At 32.7% G+C, this 23,402-nt stretch overlaps 1 protein-coding gene across 1 annotated transcript in view; it reads right to left on the minus strand.

Annotated features, from left to right (window-relative positions):
* The window catches only part of LOC120333721 (uncharacterized), a 38,951-nt gene that overhangs the window by 2,489 nt on the left and 13,060 nt on the right, over window positions 1-23,402 (minus strand). Inside the window, exons 10-12 of the mRNA XM_039401056.2 lie at window positions 23,076-23,230; window positions 449-620; window positions 142-235 (exon numbers count right to left, since the gene is read on the minus strand). Of these exons, the coding sequence (XP_039256990.2) occupies window positions 142-235; window positions 449-620; window positions 23,076-23,230 (421 nt within the window). The remainder of the gene's footprint in view (window positions 1-141; window positions 236-448; window positions 621-23,075; window positions 23,231-23,402) is intronic.

The following is a 23,402-nucleotide window of genomic DNA, read 5'->3' on the forward strand; positions in this document are numbered from 1 at the left end:
TGAACATATGAAATATTGATGAATGAAATATCGGTGGGTGTAACAATCAGATACATATGTAATTTATTGGTTACATGACATGATTAAAGGCACACTTCAAATTAAATGTACAAATTATTTTTTATTTTTCAACTAGCTTACTCTTTCTCTGTCTTGTCTTTTTTCATCAGCCGTAGCATCTGGCAATATATTTCTTTGTTGTAATTCCTCTTTAGATGGTCTCTGGCTCAACCGCCTAGAAAAAGATAGAAGAGATTTCAAATCTAACTCGTAAGAGAGGAAAGTAAGTAAAAAAGCAAGTGAGTGCAAACCAAGTCCTCGTATATTCACAAGCACGGGTCAGGTAATAAATAGTTAAGGAGTTCAGCTTTTAGTCACAAAAGGCATTTCTCTTATATAAAAAAATACATCTCAACACCAATTACCACGAACAAGACTCACTACTGACCTCGTGAGGTTGATTTTAACTTCGTCCTTCTCCGAGTCCGACTTTTGTGGGCTCGGAATAATATTGCGAGACTCCAGGTCTTCTCTCGACGGACGGTTGTTGAGACGCATGGCAAGCGTGTCACGGCGTGCGACCTTTGATGCGAGGCCCCCAACACCAACAGTAGAATCATCTGAAGAAAAAGAACAAGATTGAAAATAAATAATAAATTAAAATAGTTTATTCTCAACCAATCTAAATGTAATAAAAGAAAATGTGTTTTTAAATATAACAAAAATCCTCCGGGGGGGGAAAAAGAAATAAAAATCTCAAACTTTGAAACAATTAAAGATAATATGGATAAAAAAATATATTTCTCTTGAAAGTTTATAAACTAAACATTTTTTTAAATAAGACAAAGGCCCCCCTGGGAAAAAGGATTTATGAAGTTAACTCAATTTATTGTATTTTTGAATAAAACCGAATATTGCGCTATTTTGATGAATTTTCATTACACCATTTTCAATTATCCAATTTTCTTGGTATTTTATATCAGATAATTTTTGATATTAAATTGGAAAATTTTATTTCACAAAATCTTCAGTTTTAATTTATTATTTAAAATTTATCTTAATGAATTCATACAGACTTGTTCATGTATTTTAAAACTGTCAAGCGAAATTTTATTGTGATACCTTCCTAATTAATAATTCACGATTTAAATATGATATAATCTATTTTAGTAAAACAACAGCCTAATCTAAAAGTCACCAAAATAAAATGACCACAAGTGGTAAATTAATCTATACTTATAAATAAATGTTGCCGTAACCGGATTGTTTACACGGAATCAAAAGAGTTGGTTTAGTTCAAAGATTGATAGCCTAGCCTTTTCACAAAACTTCTATAAAAGGATCTTTAGTTATAAGCCAGTTCTTAGGGATATTGACTCAGGATATGTAACAGGTGGGCCATAACCCGGCCCATTTAGTGTGGCCCACCAAATATTAAATCGTAATCCAACAGTTTGTTTAAAGGCGCATGGGTAAAAATCATTACAATTTTCCCATCTTTCGCCGTTTTTTCCAGTGATTTTATTACAGTAAAGCTAAGCAATAACCACATTCATCGTGAGAATTTTTTAATTTGTTGTTTTTTGCGTGGCCCAGCTTGATGTCTGAAGTTGGTTATTCTACATGGCCCGCTGATAAAAATTGTTGCACACCCCTGGCCCAGACAATTTGCTATATCGTAGGCAATGTAGCGAGCGGCCACAGGCTTTGGATAAAGGCTTTTTACAAACTGAGAATAAATCAGTTGTAAAGTTAAAACACACTTTGACTAAAGGCAAAAAATTTTTTTTTGAAGGCTCAAAACAATATGCCAAACATAAAGGTCACAAATGCTTGACGAATTGTGATATATAAAGGATATAGCAGGCATGAGGCATACCTTCTGTATGAGTATTTCTCTCTTGGGGTTTGAGAAATTACCAAGGGGATTTTAACAATATTAAATGCCGTACCACAAGATTTAATTCCTCAGGAATTTATATCTAGTTATTTAAAGTTATGTTTTATAAAACATTGGGTCAGAATGACGAAAACAACTTATTTTGTACTTATTAGGAATGCTGTTTATTAAGTAACTTCAGAATTGATATTTATTAAATGATTACTTAGTGCTAAATTATTACCCAATAAGAGTATTGGTTTTTAGGTATTATTAATCAGTTCTATTATTGTAAAAAAAAAACGAATACCGAATAATTTCACATATGAGTAAGCTATATTTATGAAAAGGAGTGTTTATTTATTTAACATAATTATATAACCATCCGTTAGAATCATATGTGAATTATTATTCAGAGCTGGAAATGAAGAATCCTTCTCCCTAACTAAATCATGCTTTTGTACATTTTTATGTTTTGCTGTGTCAAGAGGGTCTCTATTCATTATTTAATAAGCACTATTATTTCAAATATAGTTTCCTGTAAGATAAAAGTCAAATTCTTATACCAGAAACAAAAAAAAACTTTGAAATATCATACCTTTATAGTTTTTCCCTTTGAACAGGTTTTTAAATGATTTAGGCCAAGGCATAGACCTCAAAATTCGCGCTGCGAATACAATCGGGTTTGGCATTGGCTTTGCAGTACATTGACTGCGAAGAAAAAATAATATTGTTCCCAAAATCCTCTGTGAAAATTGTTCTAATTATCATATGACAATAAGTCCAAAATAAAACTGGTATCTTTGTTTTATATTAAAACAGCACCTATTGAATAATATATGACATAACTGTAAAATAATAAATGATATAAGAATTGAAATTTTATTTTGTCACAACGATCATTATGTGTATAGTTGATACTTCAGAGTTTCATATACTGTCAGTCAGTGTCATTTTTGTCTCACAATACAATGACATATTACCTATATCGAGTACTTATTTCAGACAGCTATTGAGCCATTAAATTACAATCTGAATGTGTACATGATATACGTGCATTGTGTAGCATATACATTTTTCTCAGAATATCAATGGATACTGATGCAGTAAACTTGCAGAATAGTTGCCAGAAAGCTAACAGATTAGTTTCTATTCATAAATTTTACAGTTAATTATTTATTATGTGTCTAAATCTGACAAAGAGGATGAATAATTACATTCCGTTTCAAAAAATGATGAACAAAATCTATACAAAGATATTAATGAGAATATTTTATTTAAAACTTCTCAAAGCGGACTTGAAACTCATAACGACAAAAAATTCTTAGAAATAGCTCAATATTCAAAGCGGAATACTCAAATTTTGAGTTTTATTTTATTTTTATCTGGTATTTTTGAGTAAATCAATTATAACACCAAATAAGCTCAACTCCAAGATTCTCTCCTGATTCTAATTCTATTCAGATACAAAAATGTTTAAATCTTTAACAACTTTCTATAAAGACTCGCAACCTTCTATTACAGATCCTGATTTACCCCACCCTTATATATGTGTTCTCTAAAACCAATTATATTGTGATTGCGACTGTTTCAACACCTAATCGTTCTTCCCACAGTACACAACATGTCTGTTAAACGTGGTAAATATTGATGCCGAATTACAAAGGACTTTCCAATCGTCCGATCCGCATACCTCTGCATGAAATGCAGTGACGCAGATGACCGTTCCCTTGAGATCTGATAGTCTCGAGTCTCCATTGAATTAAGGCGACTTAAACGGTGTTGAAAATTTTTTTTGAAATAAGATAGTTTCCTTTAGACGTAAGTAAGACAATTGTAAGGTGTTTCACTTAGAGCTGGCGCTATTATCCTATTTTGAAGACGCTGTGAAAATATTGCGCACTTCTTCCGGAATATGGTGCCAAATACGTTAATGGCGGTTAATTCTACCTATAGAAACTAGAAAGTTCAATATGGCAGCCCCTCTGAGATTTTTGAAGAGAAAATAAAGACATGAATCTCGTCAATATTGAGGTGAGAATGAGGGGAATTTCAAACAATGATTTATTGATAACTGCTTTACGGGTAATTAGTAGGAACTAGGAAATATAATTTTGAAAAACATTTACAACCACAAAATTGTACGTAATTTCCCAGGTTGCAAGACAATATTCATTATAAAACCAGCATATAGTTTGACAATGTGAAAAAAAACATGAACTTTTCTCTATAAAGCACAATACAAGACATAAAACCTCAGATATACCCCAAAATAGTTTTATTAGGAACCAGTAATTTTTCCATTCCGTGTGTATCTTGAAATAGATACAGTCTCGAGTCATACTATGGTATTCTATATATAATATCAAACTAAAAAATATTATTTTCTGTTTATTCGAGTAATCCTATATAGACTTTAATAAAACTGCCCTGAAGATTATATATCTTAATTTGTCCATCGCCTGTGAAGTAAACAAACTAAGACCTTATATTTTTCGAAAGATGAATATATAAAAACGATTCAAATCCCTAGCGGTAATTGTGTTTTTCGAAAAAGAATTCAAAATTAAGATCACAACAAAGTCGACATTTTAGTAAAACGAAACTGAAAGTGTCAGTGTCAATATTGTCAAGATGGGATTGATAGTTACAAAGCAAAATTGTGAGTTTAATAATGATCAATCTAGAGAAATTCCATTCCCTTACGAAAGTAAACAAAATTCCATGTAACCCTATCTTCCCGAAGTTATAAACATATTGATAACTGTCATATATGCAATTTAGGTGAGGGACTTTTGGATAATCCATTTTTTAGTTATAATAATAAAATGGAAATTTCACTTTACATTTTATTTCGTTTATATTCTGATATTCTAAAAATAAAATGATGTGCTGATATAAGATAATAAATTTTTTTAGACAAATTTATATCCCACAAGTAAGATTTGGATCATTTTTTTCGAAAATTATATTCAATTGTGAAAATTAGTCAGTTCTGAACTCTTCTCGACTTGACTCTTTGCCAGAGTGACCCGGGTGGGTTTGTTGGCAGGCATTTGCTCCAATGGCTTTATGAGCATGACCTCTAACCTGAGGGCTTGAAAATGACATGGCCATTCCAGAGGTTGCAAAAGGCAAATAATTCAACTGAGTTAGAGGTTAATACTGCAAACTGACAGATTTGTCACGATGGAAAACAAAATTTGAGAAATACTGTCTGAGTGAGACAAAGGCGGCTTATTTGACCTTATGTAATATGAATGTATGAAAAATATTCTACTCATTTAATTTCAAAAGCCAGGCCGGAAAAGAGTCAAATCTGCGGTATCAAGACCAACATGATACAATGGGACTTCTTCCAAATTATGAGATGTAATGTAATTGTCTTGTCATCGCTTCCCTCCTGTGGGATTTCAAATTATATTATCAAGGCAGGTATTGACGTGCATGAAATGTTTGCAAACGTTAACATCGTTGTACATGTCTAAAAATTGTCTCTGATACGCAAAACGGCTGGAGAACCTATTTAATTGATCACATATGTTCAGCAAAACATGGACTGCGGTAGCGGGCTGACTATGAACTGAAAATGCAGGAATTTTAAGAAGGCTAACCAACATCTGGTTATATTTTAACTGTAAATGACTTAAGAAACATATTACTAGTACAATGGGATCACTAGAGACTGAATTATTCATAATAAAGTTACCAATCATATCATATACAATAATAATTCCACACATGTAATGTAACCATTAATCATAATTTGTCATCCAGTCCAGGCAATAGAATACAATCCAAATAATTGGATTAATTTGAAAATAAATATTTTTTTTTATTCAATGAAATTTTAAAGCAATTTTAAACATGAATATGCTGCTGTTGAGCTTGTCAGAATATTTTCAAATTATTTGCTCAGTCAAGCGATTGTTTCAAACTGTTTTCCCACTTTCATCTGGTAATACAACATTAGCAGTCAGAATTGATAATCCCATAACAAAATCAGAAAAACTCCTGGCAAGGGATTAGTCACATTTACATTACAGCTAAATCAACATTTAATACTGACATGGGCCTGCAACCACGGCCTGCAATCCAAATCAATTCAATCTGCCTGATGCTGCCACAACCAAACTGAAACCAAATATTGATGTTTTAGCTAAAAAAAATGGCCTTAGGAGGTATTCGTACCAAGATGACGCAAAATCTGAACAATCCCAACCTCAACCTGTTACACATACTATGTTCAGGTTGTGCGCCATCATGGTACGAATACTCCGGAAGCACCAAAAAAATAGTTCAAGAAATTTGTTGAGATTGAAATTAAATTTAGCTTTGGCAAGGAGGCTTATTATTTTCAACTTTTGATTTTGTAACACTGTAAATATCGATCTAAATTCTGTACCAGGACGCTCAACGCTACTTCAAACATCTTCTCTTACTATGTATATTTCTATCTAATAAATTCCTCATTTTCACCTTTGATACATGTGACCTGTAAACTGCATATGCACTTACCACGAGTATATTCTTACCTTCACCTAAATCTATAACCAAAAATATCAGCATTTCGCGGCATGTGATAAGTTATAATTGCCTTCCATGCGTCAGATTTTCCCGTTCAATATCAATAGCGATCACGTACAGATGTACGTTCTTAAAATGACGTAACAAGTGGTGCGTCGTCATAGGTTATTTATGCAACGTGCGTTATTGTAATTTCTCGAAAACCATGACCAATTAATAACGAATATCGCATATCGATATAGAACGCACTATTAAGCTAAGTGGAACAATGAGAAATTTAGGGAAATGAAATCACTAATATGCAAAATGTTTCTGCTCCGTGCAGAGTTCATTGCTTTTCAATCGTTTTGATATGTACCGTGTTTCCCCGAAAATAAGACCTACCCTGAATTTTCAAAAATTATTTCAATATAAGCGCTCCCCTAAAAAAATGACCTTGTCGATAGCGCGAAATTTTTTTTGACCTAGTCGATGGCAGAAATCTCTCCTACACGTATTAAGTGATTAATAATCTATGTTTAGCAGTTATTTTGAATAAAAAAACGTGTTATTTATAAGTAAATGGATATCGGTTTTCATATTTTGTATATTCGAAAATCTCGTTATTTTCTACTTTGTAATTTTTTTTTGATAAATGAAAATAAAAGACATCCCCAAAATAAGCCCTAGTCCTAGTTTCTCGGAAGAAAATTGAAATATGACACTGTCTTATTTTCGGGGAAACACGGTATTACGATCATGTCATGGATATTGTAACAGGCGAATTTTTAATTTGTACTTTGAAGGCGCTATTCAAAAGGTTGAAAGACATACCTATCAAAGCGAATTTAATAATAAAGTAAACTAACTAATAAAGACCGCCACTATGAAAATTATCCATATTTGAAATGGCGATTTCCTTCAGTAATGCGGTACTCTCTGAGCGAGCAGGGTTCTACCAATTTCAGTAATATTTGCGATGTTTTGATAAGCGCCTTTTCGATCTAAACTTGGCTTATTCTAACTTATGACTAGGGCGCAATCTTCCGTACCTGCTATTATATTGACGGAAAACAAATTGCAAAACGATTCCATGCGACTAAGAGTAATGATCCCCAAAACATACACGATTAAGCGTGGTCAAATGATAAATAATACAGGAATGTGACCTTAGAAAATTATAATTGTCTTCTGCCAGAAGTTGACGCCCGTTATAAAAATATTCTTACATTAAAAACTTGAAAAAAAAAAAGCTACCTACCTTGGTATAATATTTGTTATTTAAATTGTCTGCTAACTGCCTAAATAAAACGTGTATATAACGCTTAAATAAATAAATAAAATCCCAAACGATAGGCAAACGTGTAGACGCCAAATTATCGCTAAATAGCCTATTACGTCGCGAATAGATATACGGAAATAGGAACGTTATTCTATAATAATTTGGTCAATTATACATCGAGACGAGTTTCGATAATTATACGTCACTCAAAACACATAGACAATAACTGTTTGATAAATATTAATTAGGATAATCAAATGATTAATTTTGATTATTTGGTCGCGAAAACAAAAGACTACTTTCCTAATTACATGTTTAATTGCACTATTAATTAAAGTAAATTAGTAATATTCGTTTTCCGGCGATGATAAGATGAATCTCGTGATAGGAAGAAAAAATTACGGTATTCAGGAATTAAATTTGTCCTAGTTTTCTTATTATCTCGACAACGGAGCCGAAAAATGGTGACCCTGTTTCTCGACAACTAAGATAGATTTGCACTATGTTTAATTATTTATTCACGACTTGATAATTTATATCTTGTCAATGCATCTCCATAAATTTTATTTGATTCTGTTTACGTCAGGTCCAATTTATCTTCGCCTAACCTAACATAATTTTTTCGTATCATACATAGCAGTTTTTCGTTGCTTGGAACGCTTTTGAGACCCTCAATACGGACCCGTTAGCTGATATGGTTTAACTTGGTTACAATTTCATTTAGCCGTTGAACTTCTGTTTGTGTCTGATTGTACCTAAAAACTTCAGTAATCTAAGACGTTTTGCGCAAAAGCTATGGTTATGTTCTTTCTAGAATATGTTCTAAATCTAAATGACCTGGGTTTTGTTTTTTGGCGACACACTGTATTCTACAAAATTATAAAAATTCTTTTAAACTTTCAAAGCACAAAACTATCCTACGTTCCCAAACTATTTTCACAGATAAACACTTCTGCGACTCATTTTACAACGATGGTAAAAGCCATCACGATATTTTCTCGAATATCTTAAGGTATTGTTCACAACGATTTCGACACACGTTTCTTGACGTCAAATACCTTCAACTCCTGAGAATTCAATGCTGATCACAGCATAAGAACGCTCGTCTATTCCCCATTTGACAATATTATATTTTTTAAATGTGCCTCCAATCAAAAACATATGACTCAATGAAATACCCCCCTAGCCAAACTTATGCCTTTCAGCCTCAAGAAAAAAAGAGTCACGACCAGGCAAAAAAAACATACCTACCGTACCTTTGCGGTCTTTCACGAAAATACCTGTCACGAAAATACCTACCTAAAAATACCTGTCGCTACAAATAGGGACCACAATTTTGATGATTAATGCAGGATTATAAAAGATAGAATTCTTACGACCATTTCGTTTTGACGAATGCAGAAAACAATAGAGCAAAACAAATAAGATTTACGAGATTAATATTATTATTCGACCACAAACAGTCATACTTAAACAACAATTTTAGATTGCTTGATGACAAGAAAGCAAGGAACGAATATACCGACACCAGCACCGTTATCCACAGTTAACGCAAACAGTTTCTCAGGAATGAGCTCGTAATATCGATCGATGAAACAAAACCACACAATTTGGCAAAATTTTAAAAATCTGCAACATTTGAGGTACTCAAAAAGTCCAGCTAAAAAAAATTTAATAGTGATGGCATAATAGAGACATCTTTCACTAACGAGTTCGTTGTTTGCTTCGGCAATAAAACAATTTAAAAAATCTAACAATTTGAATGTGCATATGTTCAGTTACAACCAGCATCGAAATCCTCAAAAGATAATCGACATCTTTCCTAAAGCCTAATTACAATTAAAACAACTGGGAGAAAATCCATTAGATTCCTAGAACCCTAGCCGAAAGATAATTGATGATATCGACTCTTTGATGTCAATGTGAATTAAATACAATAACAATGTACCGTGCGAGCTTTTATCCATTGCCAGGACAATCCCAAGTGATTTAAATGAACAGTATGAAGACTATAGGACCTAGGTGGTTGCTTTGGACAACTTGTTTTACCTACGGTTGGTTAATAAACTAGCGAACGAAATAAATCGAATTGTGCCGCGTCTAACCTTAAATCGAGCAAGATCAAGCGAAAAATATTGAAAAAATACTTGAAATAATTGGGCATATAAATCGATTTTAGGAAAACCTTTAAAGGTATGTTACCGAAATTAGAGTGGAAATTTAAAACTCTTTTCAAAATTTCAAATTAAAATTGGGTTTCGGAATTGATGGTTTCAATATAAGGTATAAGGAATATTGTGCGGCATACGATATAATTTCCATGTCTTAATATTAAACAGAGTTTCTAAGTTTTGGCTTAATAAAGTCAATATTCTCATCTTTTTAGATATCCGAAATTTATTTATTTAAATTATTTTATATTTTATTAAAACAGCCATAAATTAATAAAACAAAAAATCACCATTTTACCTTGTAATAACTTTTTTAAATTGTTCATACTTTATGAACATTCTGTATAACAATTAACAATAATACAACATCTCACTAATCTAAACCCCAAAATCCAAAGAGGCTTTTCGAGTGTTATCAGTGTTACTTCTGTTATAAACCTTTCGCTACTCATTCCTTTTTTCTCCGTGAAATATTTACCTTTTGTGCTCTGACGTCACATCTATGACGTCTACCTTTAAAAAAAAGTCAATGTACAAATCCTCTGAGAATTTATCCAATTACCAATAACGTCCTTTCTCACTCGTAAGCGCGTGTTACCAATTACAGTGCATTACACATTTTTAATTTGTTTTGAGGGTTTATTTGGTAATTATCACTTCCGCACGATAAAATCGGCCTTATCTAAATCTAATTTGCGATAAACTAGAGAAATAAAGAGATTATATATAATATAGAATTGTTCGGATGAGGTATGTCTTTAGAATGTTTTGATAGAGAAAAATATCAATTTTAAATGTATTTTAACACACTCAAAAAAACACGGTATTGTCGAGTTCCGGATATATGGAGCACAACAAGTTTTATTAAAAAATATAATTTGCTGACGAGTCGAATTTCCATTTTGCTGATACCGATTGTCCATATCATCAACAGGAATATATATTATTGGCGAGATCGACCAAAACAAAAATTTCATTCGTTAATAAAATAAAATTATAAACAAAACAGAAAACATACTTTTCAAAATGAACATCAGAAATATAGCGAGATATTCACAGATTTGTGTCATTAACCAAATGTACAACATATTCAATATTTGAATTATTTTCTGAATATACCGGTAATCAAAGAATTCTTATTGAAAACGCGTAGAGAAAAAAATCTATTCACAAAATGTATTTTTACATATAATATATACCTACGCAAAAATGTGTGCGACATATGTTGCACACCGAAAGACAATATACCGGAATTGAGATACAATGACTAAAGATCATTAAGCTCAAAAATCGTGAACGAAAAACGTCATTTATGACGTCAGAGGGTAACAAAAACATAGAAATTAAAACCCCCAAAATTCTTGTTCGTGTCGTAGCCATACCCCACACGATCACACATGCGTCAATAAACCCAAATAACAGTTTAAGAAAAACATTTATATGCTAAATAAAGTGAAATTCCGTTACGGTATGAGCAATAATGGTCACCCAACCAAATATTAGTAATAAACAAAATAAAATATAGCAAAATGAAACTCTATTACGAATGTACAATAGACCAAAATGTAATAAAAACAAATTAGAATCTAAATTTGAAGCCATTTCTTGGAAAAAAGGTATTAGAATTTACCACAATCGACCAAGTAAGATCAAGATATAATCGTACACGATTGGTATGATTTATCTCCGGCTCTTAGATGACCAATAAAACATTCATTATTCTAAGTCTAAGATATTATCAAAATTACTTATTCGTGGATTCTTACTTAAGGTATTAATATTTTATAGCAACAGATTGAAGATAGTAACAAATGGCGTTCATGTCACGGATCACACGATAAGAGTTAGGTGGCGAAATCACACCCTGGCAGTGAAACATGCTTTTTCTTCGAATAATAAAATAAAATCTCGCAAAAATTTAAAGAAAAATGAATTGAAATAAATAATAAATTGTCAATTTCAACTTGCGGTGGATATTTTTTGAGGAAAAAAAAAATCGAAAAGAAAGTGGTTTTGCGAGATTTATCTTCAAAGCGGATGCCGTTTTGTGAGAATGAAATTCCTCATTATGAAATATTTCGAAAATTCAGTTTACATTAAGCTAAACTAAATTCATCAAAGAATCCGTTTCGTCGGATTTCATGCTCGAAACAAACTGCTTTCTTACAAAATTCAATTCCAGTAAACTACATTCTCGCAAACAAATCATTACAAATTCAATTCGCGCAAAAAAATCCTTCTCACAAAAAGCTTTTCCTGCAAATGACACTATCCAAATTCAAAACACGTGCCAAAACAAATATCGGCGTTACTTTGGTATGCGGCCTCGCCGTTATGTGATCTCGGCGTAAGAGTTCCTATGCGATTGAGATCACGTTAAGCAGTCTGAGATTGCATACTTAAAAGGCACGGAAACATCTTACGTTCTTATACAAAAACACCAATACGTTATTACCAAACCAGATTACACTATTATATATACACTGTACTGTATATGTAATAACTAATAATAGTATATTGCTCCTTCCATCTAACGAAAATAGAGTGCAGTGACCCGAGTGCATACTTTACTTATAAGATATTACTACCCGCTAATATTAATATGTTACCTAAACGACAGGCTTACAAGGGATTAAAATCATTAGTTAAATTGACCTCGTGTGCAGTAGAGCCATAAATAAATTTAAAACTAATTAAAGTAATTGTTTATTGCTTGTGAATAACGAATGAGATTATAACTGCAGCGACGGATGTATTGGAGGTCTACATCTCCTGAAAAAATATCATTAACTTGAAAGCGAATATTTATGGTTAAGAGTCCATTGGTTCCCAACAATGACTTAATATGTTGTGCCCCACTTGTACCAATTGTAAGAATCCCACATTCTGTGCTTATTATTGCTATTAGAGTTTATATCTATCATAGCCCATCACAGTGGGACAATTGGTGAAAGTGTAACAAATGGTACACGACATTTTTAAGAAACCGGTTCGTATGCTTGAGAGACAGCATCGATAAATGAATCAAACTTCGACTCCGCAAACATGATGACCTGTGTGTGGCCTCAATAACAGAGTACGGCTTTCAAGACAATACTGTCGCAAAAAAAATCAGACTATATAAATGTTTAGCGACAGAGGGTAATCGTTAACGAATACACAGATTTTTTCATCACTAAAAGAAGGTCCTGGGTTAATTTAAACTTTGTGTCATCTTCTACAAAAAAACAACGGTGAATGCCGCACACCTTTGCAAATGTCAAGCAAAGCGTATTAACGATCTGCGGGACAAGAATAAATCGTCCCACGTAAAAAATCAATGCTTATTCAATTGTTATTTATTGAAAGGTACAGAATTGTGGAACGAACCCGGCTGAAACCAACGAACAAGGTGTTTTTTACTGGCAAAAATTTATTCGACATCGGCTATTGATGGAAAGAAGATGAATGGAAAATCGAATCTGTCAAGGTTCAAAGGTCATGGGCGTGCGATGATAAAAATGGCTGTTTGGTGAATAAACTATAGTAGTACCTGTTGTTTGTACTGTCACTCGGTCGAGGTAACACACTTACCCTTGAGAGTATGAGTGATAGAAAAAAACTCTTGCGACATTAAACAGGATGCTCATTCGACTATAAGGTGTAGTAACTGAGATGAAAAAAACTCTTGTGAGTAACATTCACCAAGATGCTCATTCGACTACAAAGAGAAAAAATAGTAACTTTGCACTCTCACTCAGTGTCGAGTCGAGGTAACACACCCACCCTAGATATTAAATTCTGAGTATGCCAAATAAAAAAAACTCCTGCGACATCAATCGGGATGCTCATCGACTAACAAGCGAGAAAGTTGTAATAACCCTGCACTCCCACTCGGTCGGATAGCACACTCACTTTAGGGATAAAATTCCTGAGTGTGCAAGATTGAAAAAAATCGCCACGTCACTCAGTCAAAAAGAAACTTATCTTCAATTAATCATCAAAAACTTAAACTCGATCAAATAATCCCCTTTCTCACACTTGCACTATCTCTCGTCTTTCAAGACAATTCTAACGACAGTCTAATTCACATTATTCCACAATGAGTTCACTAACGACAGATTGTCTACATATATTAAATACGATATCATTGGCATCCCAAGAATGCAATGTAATAAATCTACTGAATAAAACACATTTCCCATGGGAGGTTTGCCTTAATCTTTAAATCACTCTCATTTGGGCCTTGCCATTCATCGCATCGCTTAAAATATTGACAGATTTATAATAGAAAAACAAAAAGAACTTAGTACTTAGCAGACGAGGTCACTGGAATAGATATGGGGATATATATCATATACCTTCACCATAATAGGTATATCGGTTGATTTATATTCAATTTATCCTATTTATTCCTGTTATTTATGTTTAGAAATAAAATAATAATAATAAACAAAATTAAATCACATAGAATTTCAAAAAAAAATTCTCAAAAATAAATATTAAAGAATTTCGATAGATACAAGTTTCTGTTGATATTCATGAAATTGCTATTTTTATTATAAATCCTGATTTAAGTCATATTTTGGGGGAGAAAAGGCATATAATATAATTTCATTATGAAATAGAACTTTTAAAATTATTTCAAATCGAAAATATTTACGACAGAGTTACAGATTACCAATATGTATGGATTTCCACCATTAGAATTATCATTGACATCTACTGCTTCTGATCTCGCGTGAATGGGTATTTACTAACAGGTCGCCGTAGCTTCACTCAAAATCATTTTTTTTTAATTTGAGAGTGAGTTCTCGTGACTTTGCTTTGAAGAAATATTCAATAAAAAAAATTTTAAAAAGCGGAGAAAAAATAGCCCTTCATCGTTATACGCTAATTTCGTCCATACAACACAAATTTTCGAACACCAGTTTTTTTTCACAAAAATACACTTTCTAAACTTTTAATCTCATTCTAAATAAATTCACAAACTACAGTTCCGAGATTTTATTTTACACCTCGAAGCACCTTCTCTTTTTTGCCTTTTTCTGCAACTATGTAATTCAATTTACGAACGAACGTGTACGAGATTCCAGCCGAACGGGTTATCTCATCTAATGTTGATTAGGTAACTTCCAAAAGGCATTATTTAACTAAGGAGAAGTTAATGCGAACTGCAAATCGATGACCAAATGTCATATTTTATCGTTATAAAAGAAAGTATTATCGATTTATTGACCGAAATAGCACAAAACATTTTCCTCGAGTTGTGTTAGGGTTCGGCCAGGGAGAAGGCAAGGTAAACGATTTCAAATTACAATAATAACTATAACCCCATGAACGATAAAATTCCTGACTGTAAATCAATTCCCCCTGTGTTTGTGTTACATTTAATCATATAGCATTATGACGATTTTCAAAATGACGATATTCGACCAATCAGCGTTCGGAATTATGAAGGGTAATTTAACCTTAACGTCATCTTCTAGTGAAAGCGCAGGGCGAAAAATTCCATCCCAATTAGATAGGGACCAGTCCATAAATATTTTTGAACGAAACTGACGATTGTTGTATGTAGTTTAAAAATACCCAAAAGTCGCCATGTCACAAAGCCATAAAGTATGGTATTGAAAAGGGACAATGCACGAAACTGACGATTGTTGTATGTAGTTTAAAAATACCCAAAAGTCGCTACGTCACAAAGCAATAAAGTATGGTATTAAAAAGGGAGTTGAACATACAGAAATATACAGTCGCAAACAAAATGCAGTTTTAAGCCATGAGAATCGAAACCCATTCTAACCAACACATAGTCTTATGAATTTCTGCTCGAATAAAAAAGCATACACGCATCACATGTTTTAACCAGCCTAAAAGGCCTAAATCACTAGACATTACGTCGAGTCAGGTATCGGGTTTATGTTTACGTCAACATACGACGTGGCTGCACTCGCAATTGTTTTTTCACAAAGATATATTACTCTTACACCGGGATGACCCTGGACAGTTTTATACGTTAAATGGTTTAAAGGAAATTAGACATGAGAATATTTGGCCATTATTTTTTTCATTTTTGATGAGGGGATTTACGGATGCGCACCTGCATTCTACTGCAGGTTAGGTTAGTTCTCAACTTTCCAAACTAGGGTTCAACATAGTTGACTAAAGCTACATTGCGGTGATCCGGGATAAGACCGTTCAAATTAGCTCGTCGTGACAATTGAACTAGAACATTGACGTCAGCTATGATTTGTAACATAAAGAAGAATAGAAACTAATAGTCGATCAACTCTTTTAACCTCGCTGTCTTGTCCGCTCCTTCCAATTAGCAAATGTTATTGCCATTATGTGTCACTGTACTATGTGCAGCAATACAAAGTGGCCGCATGTATCGCTTGCTAAATCCTTGTTGTGAGGGTGATTTTCGATGAGAAAAATCGCCTCCGTGCGCAACAAATAAACCAATCGTCTGAATCCTATGAAACTGACATTTCACCAAAAATTTTGCAGTTTCATTTTAATTCACGGGAACACTTTTTAATGAAATATGGGAACACTTTATTCCATCACGCTTGTTCACCGATATTCTCAATCTTAACATACACGGTGTCCAACCAGTGACGATGCGCGACCCTAATTTCAGTCCAAAATAAATCATTCCATCTCTCATGTTGGTAGTAAACGCACCGTTAAAAATCTACGACGTCCGAAATGGTATATTCTTCCCTTTTGTAGCAAATCGATACAAGTACAGAAAAAATTTCAATTTTTTTTTGACGTGTAAACTTTGCCGAGAAAAGGTTAAAGAATAGTAATTTGTGTATATCAACACCCAACGGACCTAACCTTTATCAAAAAGCATGACTCACAAGTATTCCTTACATTAAAATTAGGCGCATAAAAATTATGCCCTTCAAAGACAATAAGTTTTAATTTACAAATTACTATATTTAGACAAAAAGAGTCTATTTATATTTCTAGAAGTTAATAATGCTTTGTATTACATATTTTTCAGATATCACATACATCTTCATTTGTTTAAATATTTTAGTGTAACAATAAGACAACATTTTTGTTATAAGTACAGTGTCAGCTTGTTCGGTTCCCTATTCAGAGAAAACTGTGCAACACCTCATCAAAAAATCACTTAGATTGAACAACAACAAAAATAATATCATTTTATCTTGCAAAATTCTAAGCAGAATAAATTTTTTTTATTTTCATAAATAAATCATTATTTTTGGGTAAAATAATTCTGCCGAAATCAAGTTTCCTAAAAAACCTTCATACTAATACTTTTATTTCAGCACATATTGCTACTTCTCTATGCAGAGGATGATCACACAACTAAATGCGTTTGATATAAATATATAAACCCGCATTCATTAGTTGAATAAAAATTTTCAAAAGGTGGATTAACCCTTAGCATCGAAAAGAAAGCAAATTGCTTTAAAAAACAGGTAATGTAACAACAAAAATGAGTAACAGGTTAATATTACTATACTTCCTGTCTATTGCAAGGATTACACACTAATGGTGCATGTGAGTTGAGTCAATTTATACTCATTAAAATAATTGCATAATGCATTATCCGGATCCTTTATATTGACTTATAGCAAATGGTTTATGCATTGGATAATGATTCGCACAACAATGGTATTGATTTGGCCATGTTTTTATGGTGACATCTTAAAGGATTATTAGAGTAGGTGGCTTAAATAATTTGATATCTGTAATATTTCATGGAAACACGAAATTTTAGAAGCTTGGATATTTAAAATTTCAACATTTTGAAAAAAACTTGCTATTATCGCAGTAAATTCGTTTTTAAAGAAAAGTTTGATGTATCCAAATATTTGATATTCTAGAAACACAACGAAAGGTTCTAAATTACCTAAAAGTTCACAAAGGCTTTTTTAAAAACTATCCATCAGAAAATACAAATAAATGAGATCTGATATCATCTAGTTTAGTAAACCAGACTAGATATCGATTGAGTTTTTGGTCACAGAATAAGAAATGGAACATCACTCTCATAAAAATGGAAAGACACTGGATGACTAAATTTCTGACTGACAAAATATATTGTAGAAACCTCATATGAGGCATATTTTTAATGTCTAAAAAGCAAAAATGCGATAAGTGAAATTAGTGACAACATTTTTTTTTCATTAAATTACCCCCATAGCCTCTTTGGGAAACTCTGATTTAGACAATGGTATTCATGTGCTGATAAATATATAAAATTATGTCCTTTATTTCAACTTCAGTCCTAAATACAACATGTGTCATGCCCTATTGCCCTCACAGAAAGGGAAAACTCGTTCATTTTACTCTATAAACTTTTCACTTTTAAGCGAAAGTTGAGCAAAATGTTTTTTCTATTATGACCATTTTAAACAAAGGTACTGTACCATTGGAGGTTGAATGATTTTAGCCTGAACATTGAGCAAAGTAACTCGCACTCTGAATATTAGACGCGCATAATATTACATTACAAAATGGTATTTACCTATATCACACTATTTCAAAAGGCAGGTTGAAAACTGAACTCAAAAAATGCCATGAATCAATTTCAAATGCAAGAAATTAACAAAATATTTATAAAAAATAGAAAGGGAATATTTTACACAAATTCCCTCAAATTTAAATACATTCATCTAAAACTACCACCTTACATCAGCCTTATTATAAAGTAATCTATCCTGTGTGAAAAGACGACTTCCAAGCTTCGCCTTTCTTGCTTATAATCATGTCCCCTTTTCAGTAATGAATTCCTAATATCTACTAAGCACGCTATCTGTTGGTAAGCGACCATACTTCATTAATTAAAATTTAAATTAACGAGAATATGCATGAGAAATATCACACTTATAAAACAAGGTTTTAATGAACAAATATCGCATTCAGAGAACCTGTAAGTTACACTTCGAATCCTTTTTTTGTCAAAAATTGATCGTGCGCCCAATATATCTATCAGGCAGTGACTTATGCTTTGCTGCCTATACTTTTAACCAGTACCAGTATTGCTTTAAAAACCATTGTGTATAATAGGCTGTTGTGCCATATGTTCGAAAAAAACTAAGATTACGAAATAGTCTAAGCAATTTATAGACAGTGCGTCTAATAATACAGTACACCTTATGGTCCTTGGAATATGATAATCTATAATTTGCTATTCATGGTCTTTATTGTTTATCTATGCTATTATTGTACTAAAACAAGCACAACACAGCAAGACACCCGTAATCAAATGAACTGAGTTTATTAAACAAGAAGAAACCTATCTCTCACCATTCCCAATCTTTCTCACTTAATCAAGGGTATGTAACCTGTATTTACTTTCTGTAGGATATATAGATGATAATGACTAGAAAACTGCTTGATTGATATTTTAATGGCTGTCTGTGTCTTTGCTCAGGAAGAGTAGTTTTTATGTTTAAGCAAGATCAAATAATTTTCTATATTTAGCAGTTTTGGCATTCTAGTAGTGATCCATAACTTTGCTCAGAAATGAGTCTCTATTATTTCAATTTGAGGGCATGTTACCCCCATTTCTCCTTTACTTCAATTTGAGGGCATGTTACCCCCATTTCTCCTTTACTTCAATTTGGGGGCATGTTACCTCCATTTCTCCTTTACTTCAATTTGAGGGCATGTTACCCCCATTTCCCCTTCACTTCAATTTGAGGGCATGTTACCCCCATTTCTCCTTTACTTCACTTCAAGGGCATGTTACCCCATTTCCCTTTACCTCAATATAAGGGTATGTGACCCCCATTTTTCCTTTACCTCAATATGAGGGTATGTTACCCCCATTTCTCCTATATTTCAATTTGAGGATATGTTACCCCATTTCTCCTATAGGCCTACTTCAATTTGAGGAGATGTTACCCACATTTCTTCCTTACTTCAATTTGAGCGCATGTTACCCCCATTTCAATAAATTTGCTCCAAACCAAATTCTACATTCATATCTTTCTATCTGCACTAACTTCATTATTGCACTTTTCCACTATTACCTATATAGATTTACCTACAATCTCGGCAAAAAGTAAGGCGAAGTGATATTAATATTCGACTGATGTCACCAGCAAGCCGTTGCACAATTACAACATAAATCATTGTCGCATAACAGTAGAAGTAAAACCTTTAACACCGTTCAGTGACGTACAAAGGAAGTAATGATCACTCATATGACAAAAAAATAATACTTGAAGTGAGACCGTATTCATTGTGGCTTAAAACAGAAGGCTTTTATGACGCAAAAGATCATTTTTGATGATAGGTGTCACAAAGGTGACGCTTTATAGACACTTCCTGTCATTCACTGCACACTCCAAACATGGCTTTGAACAAGCATTCCATCTGTAAAGCGCTATTATGTTTGGAATTATGTACTACGAGGATTTTATATTGCGTTTTGAACTTTGAACAAGATTTTTGCTAGCACCCACTGATATATGTATATAAATAATGACTTGAAAAAATCGAAATATTTGTGAATCAACTTTCCAAATCCCATCTACACTTAAGCTTATAACCCTTACCATACCAACGTAGTCTTATTAGCCCAACATGCCAATTTCGACTACAATTTCCAAAATGTCAATTTTCTAGAGTTATCTCAGCATTGACGTCTGACCTACGAAACTGGGCAAATTTATCAAACCATTAAATGCAAATAAGTGAAGCACCACAAATTTTTTTTTACAAAATTATACATGGAGTTTCGGTTACAGACAAGAACATGCCCAATGATATTTCAATGTGCTATAATACATTATAATTTCCCATAATAAATCAATCCCAGACAGTAATAGACATGAAAATTTCGCATTCACAAATTTAGTGTATGTACTTTGGCTCATCTCCAAATTATTAATAAATTCACCTTTATTGAAAGGTGAAATAACTACTAGTTGTGTATGACGCAGAATTAGTCATTATCGTAAAGATATTTGAGAGAGATATTATTGTCCACTCAGTGAATAAGTGACCGTTGTTATTAGATTGATGCTAGTAGAGAATAGACTTTATGATCATGTGTAAGTGAATTATTATTGACATCATTCTTCAATAGCAACATTATTAAATCCATTGTTTCATGGTTCAACGAACTCATTATTCAGACACAATAGCAAGTGTGAAAAATAGCCCCTGTATTCAATATGTTTAAGAGAAAAGCACCTTTCATAGTGAAAATATATTAATTTAGAAATTTTGATAAACAACATTTAAATTCATCAACAATATGTCATATTGTAAAAAAAATTTAGACCCCAAATTGCCTTGAACGAAATCTTGAATTGATAATGTTGACCGAATTCAAGTTATTCGATAAAAAATTTGTTAAATTTTCAAGCCATACATCCATATTCCATGTACTTTAGTTTTACCATTTTTAAACTTTCTATCTGATAAAATAATCTCTAGATCACTAGGAATAATCAAATCAATCTATTCAGAAAATATGAAAAAAAAAACTATATCTAACGATTCCATAAACTCAGCTGTAGCCATATAAGAAACAGCTTTATACATGTTACTTATTCTACCATAATAAACCAAAAATATTGCTGGCAAGTGGCAACTGTAAATAAGATGATCGTACTATGATAGTTTAAATGTAAAATTGCAACAAAACAACATTTCAAGTAAGTTACATTATTTATTTACATTTATTACCACCACATTCAAGGATATTCAAATTTACAAATTCTTCCAGGGTATTCGTTACAGTTACAGATACTATTTTAAAACGGCATACACATAAAACGAATAATACTATACATGCACTGGGGCATAGCCAAATTGACTGTTTTCCGGACCCGGTAACTGTTGCGGTCTAACTTGGCAAATAGAAATTCCAAACCCATTTTCTCACCTCCCTGGCCACGCCCCTGTACATGGAGGTTGTCAAGTAAATTGCAGGCTTCTCTGCAACCGTTAAAGCATTGAACATTGTTCCATTTCAAATCCTATATGATATATTATTATAAAGGCATAGACTTACATTGAAAGAGCTCAGTTAAGTCATAATATGCACCTTAATGATGAGCTTCAAATCTTATGTACCCTTCATACAGCAATTCGTTTGATATAATTATTGGTTTTAGTGCGCTTACATTACTGATTTGCAGCTTGTACCAAGTCAATATAAAAGGATATGTCTTTAAACGTGATAGTATTATATTGATTTTCTTAATATGAAGTGAGTAGAAGTATTTAATAGTATATTAGAGCTTATTTGAACTTCGAATTTAAATGTAAAAGGTCTTTAAAATACTTTTAAATTTTGGACATGTAATGTACATATGGATCGTTTTGCAAATCGTTGCTAAATTGTAGTATCACTTTGTCAGTAACTCATGGACAAATCTATTTCAAATTTGAGTACATCAAAGTCTATTACTATTATTTTTTTTTTCCTATGTCAGCGATTCTCAAAGGGTGCATAGGTAGACACTACTTGCTGCAATTTCGCAACTGCAGTTTATTTATCTTCTGAATCGAGATCAGCTAATATGAGTGATTTTTTCAGTATGACAAAGGAAAATCAGGCAGTGATGGAGAGTTGAGTTGATCTTTTGCCTTTATTCCTTACACCTAAATGTTACACCTAAACTTCAAAAGGCATAAAGTACACATTAACAATCACAAGATGCCCCATGTCCTATGGGACCTGATATTTCATCCACAATTTTGCTGTTTTATTTTTATTCATGGGAGCATTTTCTATGACATTTGGGGAAACTTTATTAATTTTTCAGCATGATTCATTAAATATTGAAATTATGCGATCACAATTTCATTGTTTTTATTTTTAGGGCATTTTGGAAAACATTGGTGATACCATCAGTCAAAAAACAGTCCACTGCCGATATTATACAGGAATTACTGAGAACTGATAGTGAGATGGTATATATTTAGTTCAGATTCAGAGTATAGATTAATATAGGCATTAATGATATTACTAATACTGATATAGCATTGTATATATATATGTTTTTGGCCAAGAATTTCTGTGTGTTTTATTAAAATTCCCATTTCTGTTCCTCATATTAAATTGGATTTTTATTATTGATTGGCCTTGCCTATGAATTGGCGAACCCTATTCCAATTTCTGCACTTTACTGGTGTTAAATTGCGTTTTTAACACATTTACCCTACAAAAAATGATAAGTGGCAATTTTTTCGTGAATTCAAAACAAAGCCTCTGATTGGCTGCTCATAATATTTTTCAGGAGATACTCACCATCATCATCATCTTCTTCATCTCCATACCTTTGATGATTTCTAGGGTCGTCATCATCATCCGATCGATATAATATCGGACCAGAGTCGGAATCGGAGTCAGGATCATATGGCACTTGAGCTGGCGGTGGAGGATTGTACTTCTGCTGTAAATACCTGGAACCACAAAGACAAAAAAAAATTATTTTTTCCATCCAAATTTTATGCATGGGCTACTTGTCTCCTTTTCATCACTTTTATCCCATTTTGCGACACTTTCTCCATTTGTCCCTTTGTTCTGAGTTAGGAGAAATATACTTTGAGGGGAAAACGGTTAAAGTAAGCATAT

Source organism: Styela clava, chromosome 15, assembly GCF_964204865.1.
Source record: "Styela clava chromosome 15, kaStyClav1.hap1.2, whole genome shotgun sequence".
NCBI classification, from domain to species: domain Eukaryota; kingdom Metazoa; phylum Chordata; class Ascidiacea; order Stolidobranchia; family Styelidae; genus Styela; species Styela clava.